This window comes from Anastrepha obliqua, chromosome 5 (genome assembly GCF_027943255.1).
Source record: "Anastrepha obliqua isolate idAnaObli1 chromosome 5, idAnaObli1_1.0, whole genome shotgun sequence".
Lineage (NCBI taxonomy): Eukaryota > Metazoa > Arthropoda > Insecta > Diptera > Tephritidae > Anastrepha > Anastrepha obliqua.
In genome coordinates, this window is record NC_072896.1 from 39,683,026 (window position 1) to 39,708,653 (window position 25,628).

The window sequence follows — 25,628 nt, forward strand, 5'->3', positions numbered from 1 at the left end:
TACGTACGCTCACATGCACACTAAGTTACTGTGGCCACCTTATGCCAGGTATTCTTTAAGCAACTTGATAAGACCAAACTCTGTTGTTAATGCATAGTTTATGGATTTGTAGCGAATAACTAACGGAGCATTAGACCCACTATAGAATTCGTATTTATATTAGAAAAACTTATAGATATCCTATCTTTCTATTAATTTTAATTTATTAAGCTTAACCGATTTGTAAAGTTTCTCGTGACTCGATGGTTATATAGAAAACCTTCTGGACTCTTATTGAATTTTAGGCTTTCGAATTATTTCTAGAATTCTTTCTAGTATTTTCCACAAAGATGGAGTGTTGTCTTGCTCTTCTCGAGCGAAGAGTGAAAATATCTTATTGCACGATTCGAATAAATCTCGAGTTAAAGACCTCTGAAACCTGTTTCGGCGAACTCAACTTAATCTGAACTCTGCTAAAGCCGGTGGAAACTGTCGAGCATTATTGAAGAGGCCCAACAGACACGCCATAAAATACGCTATTTGGGAGGAAAGTGTTGAAAGAGAGGCAAGTGTTCCATCGCATGCGGGGCATTAAATGGATTTATAGAAATATATTGACATTAATCTCTATACAGTATTCAGAATAAAGCCGCATCTATATTAAAGAGAGCATGAGCTGGAAGAAAGTTTGAGAAGATGCTGTAAAACTGGGCGCATGATTACATCGAATGGATATAGCAAAGTTGTTTGTTATTTTTTCAAGAACAATGGCCAAAACGAAATAAAAAAAAATTTATTGAGAATACTCTCCAAAAATTTTGTGTTATTTGGAATCGACTTGTCCCCGACTTCAATGTAAAATTCCACTTTCGAGCAATATTGGCATATGACCTCAAGGGCGCGACCGTGAGATATTGGCAAAGTTTTCAAACACTGAAGTTAAACCAATGTTGAGCCTCCATCATTTGGCATCCTTTGTTCATTTCAACTACAATTTGAGGGTTGATGATAAAATATTACTGAGAGTTATCGTCGGTTTCTGCTTTGGCCATGGTTCATGTGAAATGGTTAAATAAAATGGATCCAAAATAAAATCAGGTAATATTGGAACTGTACAAACGGCCTTAATCACGCCAAAAAGTTCCTAAGCTTTAATATCAACACAGCAAAATATGCTCTAACCTTAGATAAAAAGGGCCTTAGATTACTCTGTGGAGCACTTACATGCCACTTTGCCTGCAATAAACATTTCACTACTATATGACTATGGGATGAGTTTATGCAGGTTCTGCTGCGATGAAGAGAAATCCATAGAACACCTAATCACTAATTGTGAAGCGTTAGGTCACAGGAGACACAGAATCCTGGGCTCGTACCAACTAGAGGATGCAGACTTACAAATGCTCCCTAATGAGCTGGTTCGATTCTTCGCAATACTAAATAATTAAAATTAAGCACTTGGGGGCGCATAATAGATCAGTCTGGTCGCAGTGCATAAAGGCCTTAGCCTAACCCGTACAAGCATTACCATGTGAAGATATTTATATTATTTCCAATAATTTAGTACGTGTTCACAACCCGTGTGGAGTTGCCTGGTCTCCCATCGGGCGCGTCTCAGATGGTGGATTGGAAAGCCCTGACATCAGACGAGTGGCCTTCCCTGATGGGGTGGGCTCAACACTCGTGTGATGACTCAAAGTTGGCATAGAATCAGGGTGCCATCCGCGAACCAAACTGGCTAGGGAGGCGTCCCGACTAAAAACCATCCTTGGTAATGGACAAAACAGAGGATATTACTCCAGGTGGATTCCACTCAAGTGGCAATCCACCCGCTTCGGCGGCAGGGGCATGGATTCTGGAGGCCCCACTATATCGTGGCTTACTTCTTCCATCCTACTTTGCATCCCATTGTGGTTTAAATTTAGAGCTCTCGCTGACTTTCAAAAAAAAATGTGATTGGGAATATGAAGAGGATAGGTTATTGTTATCACTGCGACTGAAAAACATCAAGTGATGGTAAAAATTGTTTCTGAATATATTTCTGTCATTAAAAAACCTCTCATGAAACACCATCTGCCGTTTGAAGGCGGTATAAGACTGAAGATCTAACTAACAAACTAGCGGAGTTGGTCAGCAAAGCACCTAACAAATGATTGATGCGCCAGTTATATCGTTCATGTGGTGCTAGAGTATAATAACTAACACAGAAAAAAGAAGTCCAGTTTTTTATCTGCCAGTCCTTTTTCTATACTCGACGGAACCAATTTCTTTTGCACCAACCTTTGAATTGTCGAGTGTTCGGACGATTATTTCCATAAAAAATCACGAATTTTGCTATATGTTATTCTAAAAGATCGGCAATTTTCTTAATAATTGGGTATAATTTTCTTCGCACTCGTTGTTTCATATTGGCTTATTATACTTACATATGAATGCTTTTTTTGCACGAATTTCAAAAAGCTTGACATATCAGGTCGACCGAAATGATTTACCGCCTTGAGACCCGTGAAAATTGACGTTTTCGATAGACGCTGGAAGTGATTCTCGCAAATATACTGTAAAAAGCAAATGAAAAATATGTGAAGATCTCATTAAGGATTGTAACTAAAGTCGCACAACTCACCAGCATGGTGGTTCTCAGATCGAATTTGTGGAAAAATTGTGTTATAAAAATGTGTATTTCCAACACATTTGTGACATCCTTCTTTTCCACATCGCGTAATACATCAATGAACCATTCGAAATGTTTATGCGAAGGGCAAATCCAAAGGAAGTATACTTTCTTGCACGCTACACCCGAGTATCGATTCGTGCTCGTACCGAACACAAGGTCGTTCAGCATAGATGCATACGGCGTGACACCAATGCCACCGCCTACCATTACCGCTACCTCGAACTTGTACCAGTCCTGATTGCCACCGCCAAAGGGTCCTTCAATACGTATTTTTGGTTGGTCTTCCGGATTGTAATTACATGGATCAAAGTAATTACGCAGTTTCCAAGTCCAAGGGCCCTGCGCTTTTATATGACAACTAAGGAAATTTTCATGAGGCGCCGAGGTCAACGTGAAGCTGTGCATTTCGTGTGGCCGAAAAGCAGTGCAAGATAAGCGCACCCACTGACCCGAGAGATACTTAAGATTAGGTGGACGATAGAACTTAATTTTGATGACGTCTGAAGGTAGCAGATCAGTCTCTATAACGTCCAGTGCCATATATTTGGTGCGTAGAGAGACGATCTTGTCAAGCGTATAAATAATACCAGGCCCCAGGAAGAACATCCAGAAGCGTGGAGGTCCAGTGATACGCGCCAAGCCGTGGATGAGTGAAAGCAAATACAGTCCAATGTATAATTGATGAGTGTTCCAGAAAAATTTGTAGGCCTTTTTGCGCACAGTTGGATGAGCGAAAACGAAAATGATACACATGACAATAAATAGTAGAACGCCAGTGATGCCTGGAAATACAAACATTGAGTTGAAATATAAATATTGGCTAGAATACATTTTGCTCGTTTGCTGCAAGAACGTCATAATCCAAAAAATTGGATTTTAGATAATTATTGCAAAAATTTACACTTTCGATTATGTTCTCTAAAAAGTCCAAGGGGATATCTGGTAATAGTAACTAATTAGATGAAAATGTGTCGTTGCTTTTACTTGGTGAGATATCGTAAATTTAAAAATTTGAAGCCATTTTTCTGGAAATTTCTCGATTTTTTGGATTATGACTCGCTTTGCTGAATATGTCTGAAAGCTTACCGGTAACTGTCTGGAACAGCCAGAAAGAGATGTCTGGTTTGTAGTCGGAGGCGAAGTGTACCTCACGCGTAAGGCACCGTAAATTCTCATGGGATTGCGTGGAGACGTGATAAAAATTGACTATGTGGCCAATGGTGTGCAGCACCGAGAAAAAGAGTGCAGTACAAGCTGCGATTTTGTGGAATTGTATGTGCGCATCGAGTGGAATGTACTGCTGTATGGGAAACTCCTTCAACTTGGTAATGAGGTTTCTGAAAAGGCGCAAATTATATGAGTTTTTCAATATAAAAATCGATATTAAACATGTAAATTTCCGGTCATCGAAACTCACCTGGACATTGTGAGCAACAGTAAGGAATAGCAGAAAGACAACGAAGCCGCTGAGCCACGTGTTATGGCAATACCCACGCCCATAATGTGTCGCAGATCCGTGTGCTCAGCCATGAAGGAGTAGTCTGTAAATATTAACATTAATTATAATATTGTCTTCACCCACTCAGTTCATTATCTACTCACGTATGAAGCGCTCTACGAACAACACAATCGTAATGACGTAAAAAAGAAATAAATAAAATATATTTTGTCTGTTCTCTTCCAAGAATGTTATATAGCTATCCCACTTCTCTTGCATCCAATGTCTCGGTTTCTCCTGCATTGGCTCGATATTGAATGAAGTCATGCGCGCCACATTTGTTGAAGTGTCGAGAAAATTCTGTTTTGCACCTTTGCAGTCCAAGCCGATTGCTACAAAATCGCCCTTATATTCTTTCATCATTAACTTGAAATCCTGGTATGTCAAGTGATTTTTGTGCTCAAGTCCCACGTCTTGGAACATGCCATCAATTAGTTCGGTTACTTGATCATCACCCAAGCTGGTAGTACGCGCCATCTCCACTAACGAGCGCATCATTTCGCTCAACTCACCCTTATCGATTACACCATTGCGATCATTGTCGCACATATCGAAGATAATTCGCAGCTTATCGTCCGTCTTGCCGCGCGAGAACAATACAACAGTCTCGAGAAACTCCTGAAAGCTTATGCGCCCATCTTGATCTTTATCAACAATATTAAACATCTTGCGTACGAACATATCGTTCGGTTTCATGCCTAATGCAGCTGCAAATTCCGCCTTCGAGAGACTGGTGCGCATAACAGTCATTACTTCTCCATCAGTGGAGGCGTCGGAGCGGCGTCGCCGTTCGCCCGGTCGTAAGCCAAATGTTAGCGCATATGCTTCGCGGAAGAAGTACTCCAGTCGTTTCTGGCGTCTTTCTCGGGTTTCAGCGCGTGCTAGCATGATCTCGCGGTTCACTTCTACCAATGTCATTTCCTTTTTATGCAGAAAGAGAAAGTCTTCCAGCTTCTTAACAAACTTACGTCTCGCGCCATAGGATTCTAGTTCTAGCACCAAATCATGGTCGTTGGGTACACGCAGTAATATGTATGGCTTTTTCTTTATATGATTTGTTGACGATTCTTCCACTGTCACCACATCCACATTCTTCAAACTGAAAGAGCGTAACTTTTCGCCCTTCCTATCCACTGTGTAGATAGCCGCCTCCGGTCCAAATTTTACAGTCACCAACCGTTTGTGATTCGCATGTAACCATTCACGTGCCAACATCTTATCAACAGAACCTTTATTTTGTGCTGAACGCAAAGCTTCTTGACGTATCTTTAGCTTGCGCCTTTTGCTATTCTGCAATTTCACTACGCAGTAGCCAGCTCCAGCGCATAGTATGGGCACAAATCCGAGAAATACGCATGCGTAAATAAACATTAACTCCGAGCCGGAGAAGTAATCGTAGCCCTCAAGGTATTGGCAAGGTTCCAATTCCGAAGCATTCAACTGCATGGGCTGTGGGCAGGGGTCACCCTCGCGCCACATGAATACATCGTGTTGTATGTCGGAGTCATTGATGTCTGTGCTATTTACTATAACGTCCCACATGGTTATCTTGCGCAAATCTTCGATTTCTTCTCGTGTAAAAATACCATTTCGTTCGTTTTCGAACCAAAATCGATCAGCGTCACGTAAACGCTCGAATTGTTCCTTTATTATAACTGTGAAGAACTCGCCAGGTTGACCGTACGACTCGAGCATGCCTCCAACATAGACGTCCACGTCATCCAGACGACTGTTGTAGGCAGAGATCAGCATTCTGGAAAGGTTTGAGTTTTTTTATTAGAAAAGTTCTTGCGATTTAGTCCAATAATAATGAAAGTATATTCAATAATAAAAATAATTGGTTGATAGTTTGAATAATAACGATTACTTTAGCTACAAATGGGTATTAAGTTAGAGTAGACGGTCTTCTCAAATGGCTAGAGTGATACCCAAGCCAACTAATTTACACTAATTTTACTTCTAACAGTATCTTAAACACTTCGTCAATCACTCCAATCACATTTTAAGAGAGTGCATTTATCACAGCCGGGCATTAAGAAAATAAGTGTTGATTTAAGAATACTTCCAGGTAAACCCTTAGGTCTGCCAGCAATATGACGTGATGTTCCCAGTGTCTAGTTTCATATCAGAAAGTAAATACGGCTCTCTTTGTTCAACGAGGGTCAGAGTATTTTTTTTTGTTTTTAATTGCCCTGTACTTTAGTGGTTCAAAATCATGATTGTCCTTGTAAGTAGATCTTTCAAGGGAAATTTGTAATTTGGTACCATTGGGTTCATAAAACTAACATAAAACTTTATTTTATGCATCTAAGAATTACACTATATTTCAGTCACATATCCATATCCAATGAATAATCTATTTAATTCCTTAGAATCAGTATCTGTTTATTTTTCAAATTTGCTCTCTATTTATATTTACGTTTTAATATCCTGTTACATGAAATTTAGGAGGATTAACTGAGATTTTTGGAACACTCTTTTAACTGATACAGCCTATGAAAATTATTTTCAATATTGAGTCTAGAATCTAGTTCCTCTTATAGATATAATAGGATCAAACCTAGCTCGTGTTGACCCTCAAGGTGATTTTTAAAATTGGTACTATACTCACGTTAGGTTAGGTTGAAGCGGCTGTCCATTATGGGGCACACACAGGCTCATTGCTCACTGTGCTGCCGCGCGAGGAACTTGTCTTTATATCTCCTAAAACCAGTGTGTATTTTCAAAAATTAGAGAGATTCCTGATTTCCACAGTACTCAGATCTTCCAATTAATTAAAAAATTGCCTAAAGTGAGAAATATACATCTGGATAGAGTAGGACAGTGGCGTAGAAGGTGCGAGATCGCCTTTCCTCATCTAGACAGCTTCTGCTGAAGTCATGTTTTGCACGGCCATTCTCTGGACGTGTCTGCCTATTAGGTGTTGCCTATTGAACGTTATAAGGGAAAACAATGTGCTAAGACTGAACTTATTTCGATTTAGCATAGATTTTGTGTGTTTAGCACTAAGGGTCGGCCACAGTTATCGGTTACTGCTGACATTTCATTCCTCAAAAAGAAGTAGCCTACAAGTCTGTAAGGGTATGCCTATGACATTATCTGTGTACTCATAGTCAACTTGGTGCCAAGTTTCGCTAGTTCATCGGCCCTGTAGTTACCCTCAATGTCGCAATGGAAATCACTCCGCCATCTCGTTAAGAGATGTGCCGCAATTCTTGGCTACCATGGAGGTTTCGACTACTTTTTGAGGGATTTTATCGCCGCCTGCCTACTAGTAAAAATCTATATATTATATCATCGCCAGCTATCCCATCACACTATACCAGTGTCGCGGCTTTCAGTAGTGCCCTCATTTTAGCCTGAAAGACACTACAGTAGTCGGGAAGCCGAAAATTAAAGTAGATCTCCAGATGTTCGGAATATACACCTCCCCCCACCCTGCCCTCGAGGTTTAAGCTATCCGTGTATACATAGACGAACTCGCCTTTTCTTACATCGTCCCATTCCCACTCTTTCCTTTAAGTTAGGAGGGTCGTAAACGTTGTAATTATTCGTACCTTAATAAATCGGGATTTTTCTCAAACAGTTCTGGATTGATTTCCTTCCAATCATTACGTCGAGGTAGCCCAAAAGCTTCACGCGCCGTATTGTAGTCCGGCAGACCATTATCACGTCCTCGCATGATATTCAAAGCACCCAAGTCGCGACGCGTGAACTCCATGGGTCCGAACAGCTTATCACGTACATCTGTGCACAGCACAGGATCTTCACGTTCCGCAATTTGTGATGCCATACCCAGTAGCACCTCTTCGAGCGTGGTATCTGTGAAGAAATCCTGGAGGAAGAAAAAACTATAAGAACCAATTTAAAATACTCCTTAGTAAGTAACTTACACTCGAGTCCCACCAAGTGGAACATAATCGTATTGCTGGATAACCCATAGGTGTTTTCTTATAATTACATTTGGCGTCACGACGATAAATACCAGGTGGTATCATTGTATGCCCGAAACGAAATGCAGCCGCTTGGAAAATATGACCAACACCGGGATGTATCTCTTGCTTGTAACCTTCGTAGGGGTTTACACCGGATCCGAGAAAAGCTGGTAAGTACTCATACATAATAATGTTTTGTAAACTCGCGATGACCATATGACGGGCACGCTGAAAAATATCCTCGTCACTCCAATCGGAATGGGCTCGCTTGATGCGTTGCGCGAGTGTATTGTGCCAACGTAGAAATAGTATGCCAAAGGAAAGTACAGCGGGATTTTGATTTGTTCGCGGGTCACCAAGCACTGAGGAGTAAACAAAACGCCGAAATGAAAAAATGAGCACTTATTTGCTTAAAACAGAAAACAAACTTACAAAATAAACGCTCTGGACTTAGCATCTTCATCACATTTGGGGCTGGATTGTTGAAGAGAGGCACACGCATTGTATTCTTAATTGGCATTTTGCCACCTTTTTCCGTCAGAAGAGTGCCATTGTGAAACGACCGCATAGCATTGAGCCACGCCTCCGAGGTGCTGTAAATGAAACTGCCATCAATCCAAGCAGTCATTTGATTTATCTGCGAAGTGTAGGCAATTTTTGGTTGGGTGATAAATAAAGTTCAAATGCAAAAATGCTGAAATATCTGTTTATTTCTTACACTTCTGCGCACACAAACTTACCTGTTCACGGGGTGCATTCGGGCTCTGTCCTGTATCACGATCGTATGCAGCGCGATGGAACGGTATATAACGGTCGCCGCGGCATTCACGATCGTACATTTCATCACATTTTTCTATTTCAATACGATGCATTTCAATGGGGCAACCCGATTCGGAAGCCATCACAATTTCATTGGCCACCACTTGACCAAAAAACGCCAAAAAGGCTGTGCGATTGTGCTTGGACGCTAAACCATCTCGGCCGCCCATGAATAATCGGCTCAGTCGACGCGTGGACGGACGATTTGAACCGGCCATAGCGTAGACCCCATCGGAATACGAAGGAGGCGCCTTCCGCACCAAGTGACTATCTGCAAAAATGAAATAAAATTAATGGAAATTAGTGTTGTTGAGCATAAGATAAATAGAGGTTAGAAATTAATGAAAAAAAATTCTTTACAAAATTTTATAGATGATCTCACAGTAAAGTGTAGTAAAGTAGATTGCTTGTGCGTAAATATTTTCGGTTATACTAAAAATAACGCTGACGACATCTACTGGACCCAAATAAATTCTTGGCTTGGCTTTGTTGTCAATCTCTATTAAGATCTGGAATCGTATGCTCTTTTATTATGCATTTAATTGGATCGGAGTATAGCTAGATAGAAAATTGGATGTAGCAGAACAATGCACCACTGTGAGCTAAAAGGCCTTTTGTATGCCGCAATGAGATATTTAGGCTCCCTAATGATAGCTAAAATCTGCATAAGAAATGAATTCCTTCCACTTAGAGTTTTGAATGCACAAGAGATGAAGTGATTCAATTTCTTTCTGGTTAAGACCCTGACTCTATATACGAGCATTTACTGTAAATAACTGATGTAAGTATTTATGACTATTTAACATAATGTCTTATCAACCCAACAACAACATTACTTCGCCTGCCTGAGACTTCTACTTGTAGTTCTTTAGCATTTACACTGTTATATATAAGAAATATCTTCAACAATGGTAAAATTGCCTCACAATTTATCGCCAGTGTGATGATAAAAATAGACTAGCTTTTATTAATGAACTGTCTATACGTTTTCAAACCGTCAAATGTACTTCAGAATCCGTTTGATTTAGCTACAAATAAGTGTATGCGCGTCCTCTACGTCACCTGGATTATTTGCCTGTTGCTGAGACACCACCAGATCAATAACAGTAATAGCTGCAAAAAATACTATCAACCCGATATTTTAGTCAACCAGACACCAGCTATCAATGAACAATAAATTTATTGCAAACTTGACCTTCTAAATAATTGGATAGTCAACAAGTCCCATAACAAACTAATAAGCCGCAGGGTAATAAGAAGCTATAGCCAAGCAAACGCAAAAACAATCATAATTAGACGCCTTCATTGCCAATGTCATGAACAGAATAAAAAGCCATGGTTAACATCATCATATTATTAAGGATGCTTTGCATGATCGAATTCTGATTGGACAAATCCGATCACGCCACATCAACTAGAAAATAGTTTTAAAACCAAGTCAAGTACATTCAATGATTTTCAAGTGACTATTGGAAAATGTGTGGACGATAAAATTTAATTTATCTTTTTATTCAGGCTTTTGGATCACTTCTGTGTTATCAAAGCGAAGTTGGCCACTATTAAAGCAGCAGTAGATGGGCTGGGTGCTAGTGTAGTATCTTTTAAGAAGATACATTTTTACCAAGTTGAAACTTAACTTGGTAAAAATGTATCTCCTTTTGTCGCAAGACTTCCATTTCTGTCGTATCTAAATATTTCGGCACTAGGCGGGACTGCCTTAAACCGCTGATGGCTGACGAGCGTTTGGTTGTCCCGTGCAATGCTAGACAAGGCTTTCTCTGGTTATCTGCGGAGATCTTGGGCAGGTTGACCGCGTGCCAGTTCAGCAAGCAATGGGCGAACACATGTAGACTTTCAGCTGTATCTCTCGAGAGGCTTTAGCGGTATTTTAATGGAGGATGATGAGGATCATACTTCTCAATATTTACTCCTATGCCGCTTTTGCGGAACAAAGTTTAAAGCATTCTGCTATCAGGTTTCCTTTCTGCAATTCTTAACAAGGTCATGCTTTTTGCTCGCCGCTATTGTTCCTTGCTTTCCAGAACAAATAAAAAAAAGGGTGGCGACCGCAGTAACCGAATAGGTTTGGATGTGATTGTCATTCGGGAGGGTTCGGGCTTGAACCTAGCTGTAGCATGAAATATCAAATAATAGAAATTTGTTTATAATAGCGCCCACCCGTCACCAGACTATATAAAAGCTTCTCATAAAAATCTATCTCCCGTTTGGCGGCTGTTGACCCCTCCATTTCTAAAAAAACTTCACGGCGCATACCACAAATTTGAGGAGCAGCTCGGCCAAACAGTCAACAAAGGATGTAACGGCATTTATATATAATACTAGATATTACCAGCGACTTCACTTTCTTGCTAAATCTCTGAACTAAGCATTTTCAATTTTATCTTAACTCGAGAGCATAATAATCAGATTCTCTTAGAAATACCTAAAATCTAATTGAATTTAAGGTGAATTATTTTTAATAGGTTACTTAGTACTAGAATTCCAGCTAGACGTGAATGGGTTGATAATATACCTGGCCGGAAAAACTGCTTATGGTTTTTTACTGTTGACTCAAAGCTTGACGCTAAAGTTGGCTTTGGTGTCTACTGTAAGAAGCTAACCGTAAGCGTTTCGGCTCGTCTTCCTAATCACTGTAGTTTATTTTAGGCTGAAATTCTAGTCATTACTGAGGTAGCTGGCTGATTTGGCAAAAATGTGACTACCTTTAGAGAAGTCTATATTTATTCTAATAGCCAAGCGGCAATTAAATCCCTCGATTCGGTTGCCACTAACTCCATCATTGCTCGCAAATGCCAGGCATCTCTTAACAAGATGGCAGAATATTTTCTTATTCATTTGATAAGGGGCCAGGGCATAGTGACATAACAGGAAATTGTAAGGCAGACAAATTAGCGAGAAATGGCACTGCCACTCGACTCCCTCTTGGTATGGAGTATGGTAGGTATACCCCAAAACGGCATTTAAGAAGTAGCATTGTCACTTTAACCAACACGGGATAGGAGAATCTGGCCAAATTGTGACGTCAGACGCTACTTAATCGGTCAAGGAAAAACGTCTCTATTCTAGTTACTTTGATCAGACATGCTCAAAGATTGAAAGGACCTAATTTTAACTACTGTAGAAGCTGCAAGAAGGAGGAGGAGGAAGAGTGAATACTTTGGCCAATCGTTTTTGATGATTTTGAGATATTAATGTCAGCGTACAGATTAACCCTAGCTTGTAAGATGTATAGCGGAGGTTTTTCATAGTAGTTTTTTCCTTCGAAAAAAAGAAAAAATCGTTTAAAAAACCAAACCTGTGATAAATATACAAATATAATGATGTAGAATTAAGATTTATATCATATTCTGTAAATTGTGCGATAACATAAATATTGTAACGTTTTCTACTTAATAAACTCTTATCTATCTTCTAATGTCAGCCTAATAAATGGGTTCGCACTTGAAACAAAGTTGTTTAACGAGGAGTAGCAGGCAAGGGATATAATCTAAAGACCGACTGCCACTGCTACTTACCTATCTAGGGTGAAGGCTGCTGGCAGAATATGAATTTTGAATGACTACGAACTTGGATATTTATTATTTTTTGCATTACACAAAGACTGAACCAAAATTTACAATTCAATATTATACGTTCGTGTACAACAGGGTCCTTCAATCAAGATCGAAATGTAATTCGTAATTTCGTCCTTCTGGGCGTTGCAATTCCGACTCTGTCCAAAATATTTGAGTGAGGTTGTTACGCTCTAGTTTAAGAGCAAAATTGAAATTGAAATTTGAAAAAGTCGAGCCAAGAAGCACCGAGAGATTAACCCTTAAAACACTCAGGCCCATTATAGTCAAAGCTCTGGAAAGTAAAAGGATAGCTACTCAAGGAGGAAAAGAGAACAGAAAGAGAGACATAGGATAAAATAGAGATATATAAGTAGAGGTAGCTGGACCTGTTAGAACTTTCCAGATTCCTTGGCAAATCTGAAAATTTCCACCAGTTTGAGAGAACTAATATTACTCATTCTCATGAAATCGGAACCCGAAATTCGTAGCCTTGCTCTAGCAAATGCAGGATATCCACAGAGAAAATGCTCAGTGCTCTTCGCCTTCTCTAAGTAAGTCAGACAAATCGGGTCCTCAAGGATTCCGATTCCTATGCTGACCCCATGGATTGTGTGCTGTAACAATACCGACCATCAACCGAACATCTTTTCTTCCAAGTTTTAGATTAAACTTCGACAGTTTTCTGTTTGGGCTTGCCTTTATGTAAATTGCATACATAATCTGATTCCGATTATTGGCTCTGGTCCCTGTGGGGTAACCGCTGATCCACAGTTGGCCAATTCATCGACAATTTCATTGTCTTGAACACCGCAATGTTCTAGAACCTATATAAGCATAAGCTTATTCTGACTTGCAACAGAATTAAGCTTCTTCTTACATTTTTGAACAATCTTTGAGGTTAGCTCCAGGGCTTTCAGTGCAACCTGACTGTCACTAAAGATTCCAATCTGTTTCTCTGGACTATCTCATAGTCACCACCCTACGACATACCCTTAACAAAGTGTCGTAGTTTTATGGCGGTACACAGAGAATACAGAATTTAAAAACCCTGAGCTTTCGGATTATTAAAACGATTTCTATGAATATCTCGTCTCCAATACCAACCAGTGGGTGCAAATAAAATCGGATTAATTATGTTCGAGCATAAGTATTTCTTTTTAAGTATGAAGGCCGAAATATGGCCCAAATCGGTCCATTAAAAGATTTTTTAGAGTATCTCCTCCCAACGTGTTCAGGTTTTTCAAAGACATTTACTTTTGATTGGTTTACACATAAACCGAATATGAACCAAATTGAACCGTAATATGATTTTTCGTAACTTCTATTCGGAAACCTTCTCAGGTGTACTCACAACAGCTCTTTAAAATTTCAACGCCTTCGAATGAACGGCTTTGTTAACTATAAACTACAAATAAACTTTCACATTAATATTTATATATTTTATGGACGTCTCTGTCTAAGCGTGCTCCTTCTTTCACTACAGCTATTTAACCTTCCCTCACTAGCCCCTGTAATGGCTTTCTGTTTGCGGTAGTTAGTTTTCTTAATTTCTTCTTTCACTTATCATAATCAATTGCTTTTAAAGCTCACTTAGCGTTAAATGCACACGTGAAAAGCTAAGTTTGCTTTCATTGATTTCTGATAAAAAGCAGTGTTAAAGAATGTATGTAGTAAAAGTAAACTCAATGAGGATGTGAACTGCCAGCAGCGAGAAAGCTGACAACTAAACCCTTTGAAGGTGTTAAGAAGTATTTAAAAGTCCATTAGTCGACCGCCGATGCCTGAAGTGATCGCAAAGCAAATTCTTGTCACGATCTGCTAATGAACATATTTTTTACTGTACACCAGCCACGTTCCACACGAATATGCAAATCAGTTAAGTCGCAGCATGTGGACAGCTCTGTATGAAGCATCAATCAGCTATGTGAAGTTAAGATTTTTTACATTAAAATGAATTTAAATAATATGTAGCTGGGTGTAATAAGTGCAAGCGTAGCTAGAAAGGGAACTCGGGTCAACGTCACGGCCTGTTGCTGGAATGTTTCATAATTCATATGAAATTACGAAATTGTAAATTTAGAACGTGTCTCGTCTACCAGATGTGTGTTGCCAACTGTTTTTACTTACAAACATACATATCTCTGTATATAATATATTTTATTTTATATATTTGTACTCACCAACAGATCCCCAGTCTGGATGCGCTAAATTGTTATACCAGCCATCGTAGCGTTGTTTTTCTGTTAAACTGTACATTTTATCTGAAAGTGAAAAGGAAATTTTGTTATTTTATTTATGTGTATCGTAAATATATTATAAATATAATAATTTATATAAAATGATTGTAGATTTACAATCCATCGGGTGTTTTTTTAGTTGCATCAATATCGATAACTACATATAATATGATTTGACAGCTGAGTATGGCATACTGTGTTGACATTTCTGTTCAGTAGGGTTTGGCAAGTCATCATTAATCGTTTATCGACAGAACAACGCTTCCAAATTGTGGAAATTTACTTTGAACAAAAATAAATAAATCTGTTCGCGAAAGTTCATAGAGCACTGGAGGCTCATTTCTTTTGAAATGAGGAAGGAGCTGCCGTTACGGTGCATGGCGAGCGCTATCGAGCCATGCTGACTGAATTTTTATTTCCAAAATTAGTCCGCTATATATCGACCACATTTGGTTTCAAGAAGACGGCGCAACTTGCCATACAGTGCGCTTAACAACTGACTTATTTCAATATTCAAGGCACCATTGACGCCATACGGACAGATTTAGTGAAAAATGTAGTCAAAAATTGGACTGATCGAATGGACCATGCAACTCGTAGCTGTAGTGGACATATGGCGGATATCATATTCAAAAAATAAATGCCATGAAATTATCTACCAGATTAAAATAATAAAAAATCCTTTCAACAATATTTCTGTTTTGTATTATCATTTTAAGTTCTTAAGCTTTTAAAAAACACCCCATACAAGGTGGCGCAATATTAATCATTTTATCGTAAGATTTATAATTTTTCCAAATGGCGTCGTACGCCAATCGTATATGACACTTGTGAAATAAACAACTGATGCTTTCCATTTCAATTCAACCGGGCTACTCGGGTCATGTTCTTCGATTTCGATGTAACTTAAATATGTTGCTCTCTGGTCAAAATAATGAGACACGTATTTTTTTGTTCGCCCGAAAAAAATTTTTTTCAAGAGTTATCGGCAATTTTGTTTTTTGCCTCAAACTCGATTTTTTTTAATTATATAAGAAAAAAATTTTTTGAAATGCCCATAACTTAGTCAAAAATGAACCGATTTTAATAATTCTGGGTTCAAAATGATCGTAATTACTTACACAAGCGACTTCATGTAGAAACAATTGCAAAAAAGTAGTTGAAAATTTTTTATTTAGTAAAAAAGAAAAAAAAATTAAATTTTTTCAAAATTCAATATTTCAAAAAGTGCATTTTTTTTTTTTTTATAACTTTTTCCAAATCAAAAAAACATCTCAAACTTTAATTGAGCTGCATGCCTAGTAGCTAAAATGCGTTGTTTTTGAGTAATGAATTTTTGAGTAAACACCCTGTTTCGCACTTTTTGTTTTTTGCAAAATAAAAAATTTTCAACTACTTTTTTGCAACTATTTCTAAATGAAATCGCTCGTGTAAGTAATAACGATCATTTTGAACCCAAAACTATTAAAATCGGTTCATTTTTGACTAAGTTATGAGCAATTAAAAAAAATTTTCTTATATAGATTATTTCCATTTCAATTCAAAAGGGCTATTCGGGACATGTTCTTCGATTTCGATGTAACTCAAATATGTTGCTCTCTGGTCAAAATAATGAGACACGTACTTTTTTGTTCGCCCGAAAAAATTTTTTTTCAAGAATTATCGGCAATTTTGTTTTTCGGCTCAAAATCGATTTTTTTTAATTATATAAGAAAAAAATTTTTTGAAATACTCATAACTTAGTCAAAAATGAACCGATTTTAATAATTCTGGGTTCAAAATGATCGTAATTACTTACACGAGCGACTTCATGCAGAAACAATTGCAAAAAAGTAGTTGAAAATTTTTTATTTTGCAAAAAACAAAAAGTGCGAAACAGGGTGTTTACTCAAAAATTCATTACTCAAAAACAACGCATTTTAGCTACTAGGCATGCAGCTCAATTAAAGCTTGAGATGTTTTTTTGATTTGGAAAAAGTTATAAAAAAAAAAAAATGCACTTTTTGAAATATTGAATTTTGAAAAAATTTAAATTTTTTTTCTTTTTTACTAAATAAAAAATTTTCAACTACTTTTTTGCAATTGTTTCTACATGAAGTCGCTTGTGTAAGTAATTACGATCATTTTGAACCCAGAATTATTAAAATCGGTTCATTTTTGACTAAGTTATGGGCATTTCAAAAAATTTTTTTCTTATATAATTAAAAAAAATCGAGTTTGAGGCAAAAAACAAAATTGCCGATAACTCTTGAAAAAAATTTTTTTCGGGCGAACAAAAAAATACGTGTCTCATTATTTTGACCAGAGAGCAACATATTTAAGTTACATCGAAATCGAAGAACATGACCCGAGTAGCCCGGTTGAATTGAAATGGAAAGCATCAACTGCAATATACAGACAGACAATCAATGGAGTGAACAAAGGTCAAAATAAATATTTCCATCACTCAAACTAAAGTTTTTGTATTTAGTAAAATTGTTATTCAAAAACAAAATTGGATGATTAATTTTGCGCTACTTTATACTTCAGAGGATGGCTTATGATAATTTTTTCAGTGTAATTATAGACTAACTCAAAACGTTTTTTCTAATAGAGATCGCTTTCGGCGAGAAAGCTTCTCATAAAAAAGATCTGTCGTGCACAGACTATTTGTTACCACTTCTAATCTTTTTTTTTAATAGGCAATAAATTCAATCCCGCGTCTTTAAATATGAAATAACCCAAAAGACGGTGAACTATACTTGTTCAGGTTGAAGTCAGGGGAATCCACGGTGGAAGACTAAAACAGTTGAGACGTACGAATCGATTGCAAGAATTGAAGTGCGAATGACTAATCGGTGTATTACAAAGCTATGTAAAATTATCTTCTCTGGTAAAGCGAGTCATTAGAAGCCTCATGTTTGAAGCTTATTATATTCACAAAATTTAAATGGATACGTGTCTTTTGATATGTAAGTTTAATTTGGTTAATGTGAACCAATTGTTATGTGAAAAAAGTTATAATATTGTGAAAGTAACTTCGGCAGTAAAGTCCTTTCTCGACGAACAAAACTAACACTCTAAAAGACTCTCATCATGCCCGTCCTAAGATTCTGCGTAAGATTTTTGGACCTTTGCACGTTGGCAACGGCGAATATCGCAGGCGATGGAACGATGAGCTGTATGAGCTTTACGACGACATAGACATATCGCAGCGAATAAAGATGCAGCGGTTACGTTGGCTGGGTCATGTCGTCCGAATGGATACAAACGCTCCGGCTTTGAAAGTATTCGATGCGGTACCAGGGGAAGGACTTGGCTTCACTTGGTGTGTCCAATTGGCGCCGGTTAGCACGAGAAAGAAATGACTGGCGCGCTTTGTTTAACTCGCCCAAAATCGCGTAAGCGGTTATCGCGCCAATTAAGAAGAAGAAGAACTTCAGCCTCCATGCGATCCGAGTAAAAATTCAAAAATTAAGATTCAAATGAAATCATCAAACATCGGAAAACAAAAATATTAAAAGCAAAAGCCATAATTCTAAGTTATATACAGTTTTTAAATATAAGATAAAATATGTGCAAGAAAAAGAAATTTGTGAAACGATTAAATATGCTTGCTATTATTAAGGAAAACTTTTATTTTCTTACAGCTTAGCCAAAATTTAATTATTTTCTCATGACTTATCTTCCCATCTGCAACCACATCCGCGTTTTCTCGCTGAAAAAACAGTATTATAATATAATTAAATTCAAAATTTTTCTCTATTATTTTTCTCTCTTATTTGAACATAAATTCCTGCAAATTAAGTATATCACGACATTAAAGTAATTACGAACTGTTTTCGTTAGTTATTTTTGGCTCCTTATTTCTTGCATCCTAACATTTCATCTTTCAGCTGTTTATCAGTGCTCAGAATACTCAAACGAGTTCCTGGGTGCGCTCTCACATGAAATAAGAGGGTTCTAGTCATCTATGGTTCAAACCAAGGATGATAGATTACCAGGTATGGTCAAAAAAGAAAATGTGTGAACAGCTTCGACTGTCACGTCACCGGGGACGAGACAGCAGAATTCTGAGAGCTCATTTCAACCGTATTCCCACACTCGTCCATTGTTCGATGGCAACGAAGTAACATGAGCGGGGGCTGTGTTTATTTTTTTCCTATATCACCAACACAATCTCAGTTTTTTCGTAAATAAACCGCTGTCATGACCCTGGTTACGTCAGGATATCAGCTGATTCTTTCAAGCTGAGAGCCGGTTAACGGTCAGATATTGCCACACCTTTTGAATTGCTTTTCTCTATGGTTCAGACGACAACAAAGTAACACCCGTATTGGTTGCACTGATTTTTTTTCTATGTTACGAACACAATCTCGGTTTTTTCTTAAACAAACCGCTGTCAGAAAATCAGCTGATTATTTCAAATTCGCTGAGAGCCGGTTAACGGTCTGATATTAGCCACACCTCTGCATTCTTTTCACCATTTAATGAAGTGCTTAAACAGCCGTTTTAGTAGCTTTTTATGATTATGGTGTACTATTTTATTGTTGATCTTAGAGTTTCGTTTTCAAGTTTATATTAATTTAATTTTCAAACTATCAGCATTAAATCTCTTGTTTCAAACTAATAAAATGAATGAAAGAAAATGCAAATTCAATTAGCACCTAATTACAAATTTTATATTTTTATGACTATCATATTTTGCTAATGTAAGGGCATTGCAGTCGGAGATCGGAAGATTTTCAAGAAGTAATTAAATGACAATGCAATTGAAACTTCAATCATTTAATTACTGAGAAGTTTGAGTATACACTCGCTAGTCATTGGCAGTCATATGCGCTTTAACGTGCTTGGCACTCGTGCGTGATATTTTTATTTGGTCATAATTAAGCAAAAACTAATAAGCCAACTAACATAAATCATGCCGACGCATTTCGGTTTACGTTCATTACTTTTTATATCATTCAATTACTATTCTTATATGAACATAAATCGTCACTGAAAAGTCAGTGTCGTAGACAATTATTCTGCGATTTTTCACAATTAAATTTTGCTACTGCAACGGGTGTGGCTGTTGGTTTTTAATTAATTATTTTTTAGCTTTTTTTGTGGAACAGAATTTTCAGTAACTACGCTGCGAGCAATCAGTGCGTTAGCTTTTAAGCTAAAAGTATAGTTGAGAATTCAGAATTCATTAGTATAAAGTCCAAAATAGTTTTTTCCTTCTATGCATTAAAATGCATTCACATATTTTGTGGCACAGGTGTAACGACTACTTGAATGTTTCTATTAAATTTTACACAGCTGACAATAATAAAATAGCTTTATGCTGGGTACAGAAATATGTTATGTGTGTACTTACAATTCACCGGGTGACTTTTTTAGACTTTCGACACATATGTTGTACAAGCTTTCTTTCCTACGAAGGGCTTTTGGGGATTGGGCACACCTTACGCAAAGACGACAATGACATCGCAAAGATGGCCCTAGAATGGAATCCACAAGGCTCCAGAAGAAGAGGACGACCACGAACAACTTGGATGCGATCAACACACGCGGAATACAAATCAAGATATTCTTGGCATGAAATTCGAAAAAATTGCACAAGATCGCTCACGTTGGAGTGAGTTTCTGCTCTATGTTCTGATTAAGAGCGGTATTTCTTCATATAACTATATATATCATGTTCATGTAGAAACTATTTATTGTTAATTTGACAAGAGATATCAAGGAATAAAAGAAAAAAAAACAAAAAAAAAAATACCAGTCTAACGGTTAGACGCGATAGAAGTGAGTGGCTTATGATAGCTAAAATATGATACAAATGCTTTGGTTTCGATGTTGTCAACATATTTTTGAAATACCGCGTCAATTGTTGTTTTTGATCGTGTTGTCGATTCAGTGCGATTGTTACACATTTTTAAATTGAATGTTGTATTGAGAAAGTCAATTGAAGGAACCGCTGTGTCCAATGCAAAATTTACGTTAAAATCGCCACTTAAAATCATTGGAACTTTATCGTAATCTTTTCTAAGTATCCGCGATACTTTTGGTGTATACTTTATTAAATTTTCGTGAATGAATTCCGTGATGCTATTTATTGATTTTTTTTTCTGTCGATACTCACGACACTTTTCTGTATTATTTTTCGGCATAATTGCGGTAAATATTTAAAAATGAAAATATTTACGAATATAAAAATACACACGCGGTTGCTATTATATTATGAGCGTCCCCAGCAAAACCTGCGTAACCGAAACTCTAACACAATTACATTTTTTTGAATGTTACAAACACATATGCACGCAGGTTTTGCTGGGGCGTGACCGAAACTCTAACACAATTACACATATGCACTCGTATTTGTTTGAAAATCGACTTTTTTTTTTGGTTCTCCGTCACCTTTGGAAAATGTGTAAACAGTAAGCAAACTTTATTCATATATTTTTCCTCATTTTTGCATCAGTAAAATTAAACAAACGCCGTAGCCGAATGGGTTGGTGCGTGACTACTATTCAGAATTCACAGAGAGAACGTCAGTTCGAATCTCGGTGAAACCACCAAAATTAAGGAAAACTATTTTTCTAATAGCGTTCACCCCTCAGCAGGCAATGGCAAAACACCGAGTGTATTTCTGCCATGAAAAAAAGCTCCTCATAAACATATCATAAAATAAAATAAAATAACTGTATAAAAAAAATTTTTTTCTTGTGATTCGAACCAAGGATTTTGGATCGGAAGCTCACATTGCTAGCCGCTCGGCTATCGCGCCATGCTGTCGGCGCTGGCCTAAAAGTTATTTAGTTCGTCGCTACGTTTATATCAACATATAATATAACGCTTCGTAGCCAAGAATGTCGCTTTTTTCGTTTCACTTTTTCTCAAATCACTCCCAATGGTTCTAAAGAAGTTTTCACTTCAAAAAACTTCCATGTCGAACCTCTTTGGCCGACGATTCACTGCAAGAGTAAAATATTTTATTACACAAAAAAATTCTGATATCGGCTGGCCTGCCTCAGGGAAACGTTTTTGGTAAAACATTATATCTTTTGTTTGCATCTGATATTTCCATAAAAAGAAATGTATTGACTTCAACAATCGCGAATGAAACCGCATTTAAGTAGCGAAGCAAAAGAGCACAAAGAGGCATCAAAAGAGTTACAAACGGATTTAAAGCTTGTAGAGCAGTGGCTGGCGAAATATTGAATTAAGAAAATGTTAAAATATCACAGTTAACACGAAAGGCGCCCCCAATAGCTCAAGTCCATGCTGTCAGCCCAATACGACGAGGTGCTCTCGTACTTTTGCATAAAACACGAAAATGTATATTTGTCTCAAGAAAAGATAAATGCTGGCATTCCACAGCGAAGCATTTTGTGTCCTATGGTAAAGGGTTTCAAAAGTGTTATTTAGAATTGGATTGCGCTATCGAGTGATGATTAACGATTTTTCATGGCCGGAATTGGATGGTATTGATCTGGACAACGTTTATTTTCAACAAGACGGCGCTACGTGCCACAAAAGCAACGAAACCATTGATCTTTAACGGGAAAAGCTTCTGGACCGGGTTATCTCTCGAAGAGGTGATCGCAATTGGCCACCGAGATCTAGTGATTTCACAAATTGTGACTTTTTTCTTCGGGGCCACGTGAAAGAGAACGTCTACGCCAATAGCCCAGGGTCGATTCAAGACCTCAAAGATGGAATTCGTGAGGCTATCGAGGACATAGGGCAGCCACTTTGCAATTCGGTCATGGAAAATTTCATGAAAAGAATATTGTCTTGCAAGCGTGGTCGTGGTGGTCATTTGCGGCATACCTTCCTCTTTATAATGAAATAAACATCCGATCATTTATATTAAAAAAATTTCAAAACAACACCTCTGTTGGGAAAACCCTTTATATCTCCTATACTTGTATACCCACGACTTACCATCGGCAAATCAGCAAGTAACTGCAACATTTGCGGATGACTCCGCCGTACTTCCAGTCCATAACACCATCGAAAACGCAACGAATAAGCTACGAGAAGCTGATAATCTTATTGCTACATGGGCTAATAAATGGAGAGTAAAGCTAAACAAAAGTAAGTCAACAGATATATCGTTTCCCCTAAAAAATGCTACTAAATAAGCTACGAAATTAAATAAGCTAATTTGTCTCATTGGTAGACGCTCAATCCGCAACAAATTAATTATGTATGGGTTATGTAAAATTTTCTTTTTGAATCGGCTATAACAAACAAACTAATCAATATTTTTTCAAACTTTTTTTTTTATTGTGAAGATTGAACATTGTCATTTATGAATGAAAAATAATATCGTTCAAATGACTGCCACGACTGCCTTTACAGTAGGCCATTCGATCAACCCAATTTTTAAGCACATTTTCGATTGCTTGGGCTCCAATTTTATGAATGGCAACTTCGATTTCGTGTTTTAAAGCATAGTCTCTCTCTAAATCGTCTCTAGATGGTTCGCATAGCATTTGTCCTTAACGGCTCCCCACAAAAAATAGTCCAACGGGCTTAAATCACAGCTCCGAGGCGGTCAATTGATATCGGAATTCAAAAACGGTAGCCAAAAGTTCGAGTGTAACTTTGGCAGTGTGACAAGTTGCACCGTCCTGTTGAAACCAAATGTCGTCCATGTCATCCTCTTCAATTTTTGGAAACAACTCGTTGAGCATGTCACGGAAACGCTTTACTGTAACCGCGGGTCCCCTCTCGCTCATTTTCGAAAAAAATGGCCCGATGATGCTGCCAAACCAAAAACCGCACCAAACAGTGACTCGTTGTGGATGGATTTGTTTGTCTACAGTAACATGTGGATTTTCTGAGCCCCAAATCCGACAAATTTGCTTATTGACGTAGCCACCGATGTGAATATCAGAAAAGAAGAAGACTCACCACTTTGGAAATAGGTTTTCAATATTTTCCAATTTTGTTCAAGCGTATAGCGTCCCATTTCGTAAATGTCAAGCCTTTAAGTAAATTATGAACACATTTGACATACCATTTGTGTTACCATTCTCAAAAAAATAGGTGGTTCCAAAAGCAAACGCTATATGGCCCATCCTGTATATACTAAGACCGGTTTATTTACGACATACAATTGTTGAGATGCGCTAGTAAAACGTACACCCTCTCCAACGTCTGCAAAACAAAATTCTGCGGAGCATAGTAAAGGCGCCATACTATATAAGGAATAGTGATCTTCAGCCGGGACTGAAGTCACGAAGCAATTTGCCATAGTTCACAAAAAGCGACAAAAAAATCATGCCAACGTTGCAGCATCTGGCTTACTCCAGCTGAATCCTGAAAACGCGGAACGGTAGCAGACTTTATGGGGAGCGAGGGGCGATTGTTGTTAGAAAAACTTGTTTTTATAATTCGATTGTTCTTGCCCGGAGATTCCAACTTGAAAACTTTTGAATGGTAGTCACATACCATCCCATTGCGCTACGGCGGCCGCTAAAACATACTGATAGGTTAAAATTTAGTTTTAGGCGATTCAGTAACTAAAACTGAGTTCTTGAAAAAAAAAAAAAAATGCACCCGACCAATGTTTACAACTCGTGCAAATTTATTCCTTAAATAAGCTTTAGTAAAAAATGTTCAAATCAGAAGTAATCACTTTGCAAGTAAGCAAAATTGTTGAATTTGCAGCAGACTAAATCATGGGTGGATCAACCGAAAATAAATATCTCAATGCCGGAGGTAGCATGGCTCATAACTTTTCTATGTCGTACAGCGCCTCTCAATAAATCAGTCCGACAATTCCTTGCCTATGTCATGGGATTTGAGTACTGTAGACTATATTCTTAGGCTACATCAAGTCAATAGTCTTCGCAAAAAATCTAGCTACAATTAATAACTTGAAAGTCAATGTGTATTTAGTTCTTCTGGAAAAAGTGAAACAAAGTTGAATAGACCGGATGATCTGAATACATGGTCGAGATAGTAATATGCCTGAAACTCTGATGTCATATACCATACAATTTATAAGCTAATAACACAAAAATTTGAGATTTTCTAGATTGTATTAAAAAAAAACACCAGTTACAATACTTGTCCTATTTGTCACCATTTTGAATTACTTACTCATAGCAATTCAAAATCATATGTATGTATGTATGCAAGTGCGTTTTTAAACATTGCTAGTTTCTAGTGCTTGTGCACATAGTTCCATAATTATTTAATTACATACGTATATGTAAACATGCTGCAGAGCTTCCAGATGAATTATATGTACGTATTCAGTAATTCTACGGATTTGCTCTATGTTCTTGATATGTGGGGACATAATATCTTTTTGGCCACAAATTCATTAATTATCTACTTCTTCATATCAAATTGACGGTCAGCCATTCATTAAGCCATTCAATCTGTCTTTGAAAAATGAGTAAATTTTTGAAAAATCAATTTGTTGTTACTAAGTAGGAGGTGCCCGATTTATCTCTTGGTTGCATCCGGATACTTTGGATACCAAGCTCATATGGGTTCTGATCAAAGGAACATTGCAGAAAACTTGGCTGGTGAACTGGCTGGGCAGCATGTATCGATTAAAGTCTCAATTCTCGACTGTGGGAGGAAGGGAAGAGGGGGATATACTGGCCGGGAGCTGTATTTTAGGATCAATGCGGTGAGACTTGACATTAATTCAAATTCATTATGCTGCAGTTACTTGAAAGAATAGGTAGAACCATTTACTCCTTAGCTCTTATGCGTTCTCAGGACTAAAAGTTAGGCATTTTGAGGCTCACTGTTTGGCATGCCCACGGAAATACCAGATTTGGATACTCTCGATTGTTGAATTTGAGTCATCAGCACGAAGCGGTTACCATAGCCGTAAATAGTTATCGGTTGGTTAACCGCTCTTACCTGTAAATAAACCTAAATTTCCCTATAGTAGTGCATTGGAATTATGCT

At 37.7% G+C, this 25,628-nt stretch overlaps 1 protein-coding gene across 1 annotated transcript in view; it reads right to left on the minus strand.

The window, feature by feature from the left end:
- The window catches only part of LOC129247091 (dual oxidase), an 82,836-nt gene that overhangs the window by 1,466 nt on the left and 55,742 nt on the right, over positions 1-25,628 (minus strand). Inside the window, exons 3-12 of the mRNA XM_054886012.1 lie at positions 14,661-14,741; positions 8,827-9,176; positions 8,519-8,723; positions 8,045-8,448; positions 7,709-7,986; positions 4,256-5,904; positions 4,071-4,194; positions 3,740-3,990; positions 2,603-3,435; positions 2,406-2,534 (exon numbers count right to left, since the gene is read on the minus strand). Of these exons, the coding sequence (XP_054741987.1) occupies positions 2,406-2,534; positions 2,603-3,435; positions 3,740-3,990; positions 4,071-4,194; positions 4,256-5,904; positions 7,709-7,986; positions 8,045-8,448; positions 8,519-8,723; positions 8,827-9,176; positions 14,661-14,741 (4,304 nt within the window). The remainder of the gene's footprint in view (positions 1-2,405; positions 2,535-2,602; positions 3,436-3,739; positions 3,991-4,070; positions 4,195-4,255; positions 5,905-7,708; positions 7,987-8,044; positions 8,449-8,518; positions 8,724-8,826; positions 9,177-14,660; positions 14,742-25,628) is intronic.